Raw genomic sequence first — 4,253 nt, forward strand, 5'->3', positions numbered from 1 at the left:
AGATAGACAGAGATAAGTGAAGTATCTCTGTTTCTGTCTGAGACATTCATATCATATCACGCATGAGCAGAACAAAAATCTTGTCTTCCATGTTGACTTTTTGGATTTGTTTGTACGACCTGTTTGTACGGCATCATACCTCCAGAGTCTCGAATACTCTCCATGCATATACAGGATGGTTAGAAACTGGTGGTACAAGCGGAAAGGGGGTGATTCTACGCGAAAAAAGAAGTCGAAAATATAGAATAAAAATTTTTCGTTTGAGGCTTTGTTTTCGAGAAAATCGACTTTGAATTTTCGCTCGGTACGCATGCACTTTATCGCGTCTCGTTATAACGGATCTCACTGTAGATTTAAAAAAAAAATTAAAAAAAATTAAAAAAAAAAATTTTTTTTATTCTATATTTTCGACTTCTATATCTATATCTATATCTATATATATATATCTTGTGCATCTCTTTCCACTGGTTTTGAAGAAATGGCTGAAATTAACTTAAAACTAGATTAATTTAAACGAAATTGGAAGCTCTTATATAGACCCTACCTATCAGGAACCTAATTCTATCAAAAATCTAATGATTTCCTCATAAATCTTACCTATCAGAAATCTAAAGGATTTTTTTTATAATTCCTGTATATATGTACAAAAATTTAAAGATCTATTTATGAAAATACTATCGATATGAAAGCAAGCATGATTACCAACACTAAAGTGATACTTTATCTTGCCAAATTCCCGCCTAGCTGTCTCCTGATTGGCTGGAGTGCGAAATTGTATTATCATCAAAAAAATATATTATAGAGTAAAATGTACACATATACTGTTTTTTTCTCAATATTATTTAATCAAACATTAATTGCCAAATATGTATTATTTTTAACGCAATATTATTAATATTATTAATCCTAGGAACTAATTTTCTTTTTCAAGTAACTTTTATGTTTTATTTCTTTTATATTATTAAATATTTCAACATATAATCTGGAATTATAAAACATTAAATTATTCAAATTTACTATTATTTGCAACTTTATGTAAAAAATAATAATCACATGGCACATGCACACAATTATAATTTATACATAGAAGCTATAACAGCGTTTAAATATCTTTTAATTACAAATGTTCTAAATAATTCTGTTTTTTATATTATCGGATTGTATGTGGATAAACAACATGTTTTAATTTTACTTTAAATTTACTTTTATTATTTTGGCAATTTTTTACTTTAGAATCACATTCTTCTAGTATTCACCAGAATGCATCGTGATTTGTGCGCGTAGTTCCGTTCTTTTCTCTTCATCATGGCGGTGAATGTGGAGCCTTTTGGTTTGGTTCGGGGCGAGGGTAACACGCGGACGGAGAGCACTGCGGGAAAAGTAAAGTGTGAAGGGAAAAGGAGAAGGAAACACAAAGTGACACGAAGAAGGGAAAATAAAGGGTGAGCATACGAGGAGAAAGTGAAAGAAAAGCGAAAAGAAGACAGGAACGAGAGAGAGATACAAATAAGAAGAACTAGAAGAGAAGAGGTTAGGAAGTCCGAAGCGCGGCAAACAAAGTAAGGTAGGGAAACGACAGATGGCGACAAACAGAGGAAGACCAAGGGTAAAGCGGGAGATAAGGCAGATTTTAAAAATACACTGGATAAATACAGCTTGTCAGAAAAAGAAACAACAAACAGGGAGAGAGGAATGGAGGTAATGATGGAACAAATGGAGAAAATGGAAAGAGGATTCGAGGCAATGATAAAGGAAATAAAAAGTATAAGACTTATAGAATAGTTGCTTATAATACTAGTTCAAGAAATTAATATGAATAACATTAAACATCTTGATATCATAATTTATTGTTATAAAACAAGTCAATATTTCGAATATTTTTTATCTTTGTATACAGTATTTAAAATGAGCAGTTTTTATTAAATGAAGCGTATTGACAAACTTTTTTACAGGATGTAAAGGAAGTGACAGCAAAAAAAAGTGCAGAAAGAGCAAAAGGATTCATCCAAGAATGTGATGCGTGAAGTACGCATTCGTAAACTTTGTTTAAACATCTGTGTCGGTGAATCTGGTGATAGAATCATTCGTGCTGCAAAGGTACCAATTATAGATGTTTTCTGTATTTTGTTCATTTCAAATTGTTTTAACTTCTTCGTGTTCTTTTATTACATCATAATTATTGACATATAAATATATATGTACTATATACATATTAGAGATGTAGAAACACACATATATATATGTTTCTATATCTCTAATAATAAAAGTTGGTTTCTTAAAAATTAATCTTTTTCGTAATTAAATATAGATTAATATAAATAACGATTTTCAAATTATGGAACAAATTTTTCATTTCTATTAAGATTTTTCAAATTTTTGTAGGTGTTGGAACAATTAACTGGACAACAACCTGTTTTTTCTAAAGCAAGATACACTGTGCGTTTGTCGCCGTAATGAAAAAATTGCAGTATATTGTACGGTAGGAGGTGCTAAAGCAGAGGAAATTCTTGAACATGGATTAAAGGTAATTCTATCACTGATAAGAATATTTTACACTCAATTTCTTTTTAAGTGTTCAATTTTGCTTTTCCTTTTATAAAGGTACGGGAATATGAATTGAAAAAAGAACATTTCTCTGGCACTGGAAACTTCGGTTTTGGTATTCAAGAACACATTGACTTAGGAATTAAATATGACCCCAACATTGGTATTTATGGCTTGGATTTCTATGTCGTACTTGGACGACCAGGTTAGTTTATTACCATTTGATATTCTATAATAAATCAATATATTAAATATATGCACATCTGGCATAATAGTTACTACTATATTCAAGTTGTATCTATATTTATACAATATGTGCTAGAATATAGGTTTCATATTTGCAACTCATGCCCACTTATAATACTGGGTGTGTTACTTAAATGAAGCTACAGTTTATATTCATATTTATTTGAATATTAACATTGTTGTTATAATTCTATTTTGATAAATTAAGAGTTTAAACTGCAGAATATTTATCTGTTACGTCGCATGAGAAGGTCCGTGCGACGTCCTCCATTGTCTGACCGTCAAGGCCCAAGCACCGTTATACAGACCCTCTGAACTACAGATCAGTCACTCGTGCTCAGAAGTCAAGTCAGCAGAATCGCCAAGTCGAAGACAGTCAATCGACAGAAGATACATCATTACAGTCACCAACACGAAACGAGTCTCAGGTCGTACTCGTTCGTAGTTTGTCATACCACATACGTAACATTGTATCACATTGAAGTTGTTGGATCTTTGAAAATATATATTAACCTGTTAATATCAGCGTTATATTCATTCAACCACCCTTATCATCTTAACCGAAATAAGGGATCGAACGAACGATTCGTGGCGTCGATTATTCAAATCGTAACGGGAATTTTCGACTCCCGTTGGCGCGCTTCGAGATCGCGTTTCCTCGCGAACGGTCGAAAGTTCATTATCCTTTTACTTAATTTTAGAACTAAGAGCTATTTGATGCTGTAGACACTTTATTTTATATCAATTCATCTCTCTAACAAAATGACCTTTCACTTTTTGTTCTAATCAAAAATTTAATAGAGGATATAAATCTCTGTAGATGACTTAGACATGATATGAGATATGAGAAAGGAACTTCATAGTTGTAGTTCTGCATATCTTTTAGAGCAAAGAAGCTACTTAGAGATGTGAACACATCGTTTAAAACTAATTTTGTCACACATTTCCTTTTAATTTCAAATTTTATTTTTTCTTTTTATGATACGCATGAAACATATTAGACTCTTCAACTTCAAATAATAAGGGTAACTAAAGCAAAACGTTCACACTTCTATTACAAACACATTCTAAATATATTTTCCGAAATGGAAATCAGAATTTGATATTTACCTAATCGTTATATCTTATTTTTTTATCATCTACCTTCAACATATATCTATATGTCGGGTTTACATTAGAATTAGGGTTAGGGGCGTGAAACGAATCTTCGTTTGGGTTACACGTTGTCGTTATGCAATAGAGAAGACATTGACTAGTGCAAATACGATTATCATAGAACCGGACAAGTAACCGTGGTAGTTAGGTACTCGAGAAACTAATGACAATGATCCTAGGTTCAATAACGAATCCGCGGTCGACGGGATGATAGATGAACGTACTCACAAAATCTAAGTCGGACGCGTAATATTCACTGGTCGTAAAGGGTTACTCCTTTCATCAATGAGATCGCGAGCGAGAATGCC

General features: G+C 32.2%; 1 protein-coding gene across 1 annotated transcript; it reads left to right on the forward strand.

The window, feature by feature from the left end:
* The first annotated feature begins 1,302 nt into the window (after positions 1-1,302).
* LOC117211270 (60S ribosomal protein L11-like) lies at positions 1,303-3,312 on the forward strand. The gene is given in 6 exon segments (XM_033454967.1): positions 1,303-1,564; positions 1,953-2,097; positions 2,383-2,441; positions 2,443-2,524; positions 2,602-2,749; positions 3,042-3,312. Coding segments are annotated over 5 exon segments (564 nt in total). The 5' UTR covers positions 1,303-1,564; positions 1,953-2,016; the 3' UTR covers positions 3,236-3,312.
* Positions 3,313-4,253: the final 941 nt, after the last annotated feature.

This window comes from Bombus bifarius, unplaced genomic scaffold, assembly GCF_011952205.1.
Source record: "Bombus bifarius isolate JDL3187 unplaced genomic scaffold, Bbif_JDL3187 scf7180000008227, whole genome shotgun sequence".
Classification (NCBI taxonomy): domain Eukaryota; kingdom Metazoa; phylum Arthropoda; class Insecta; order Hymenoptera; family Apidae; genus Bombus; species Bombus bifarius.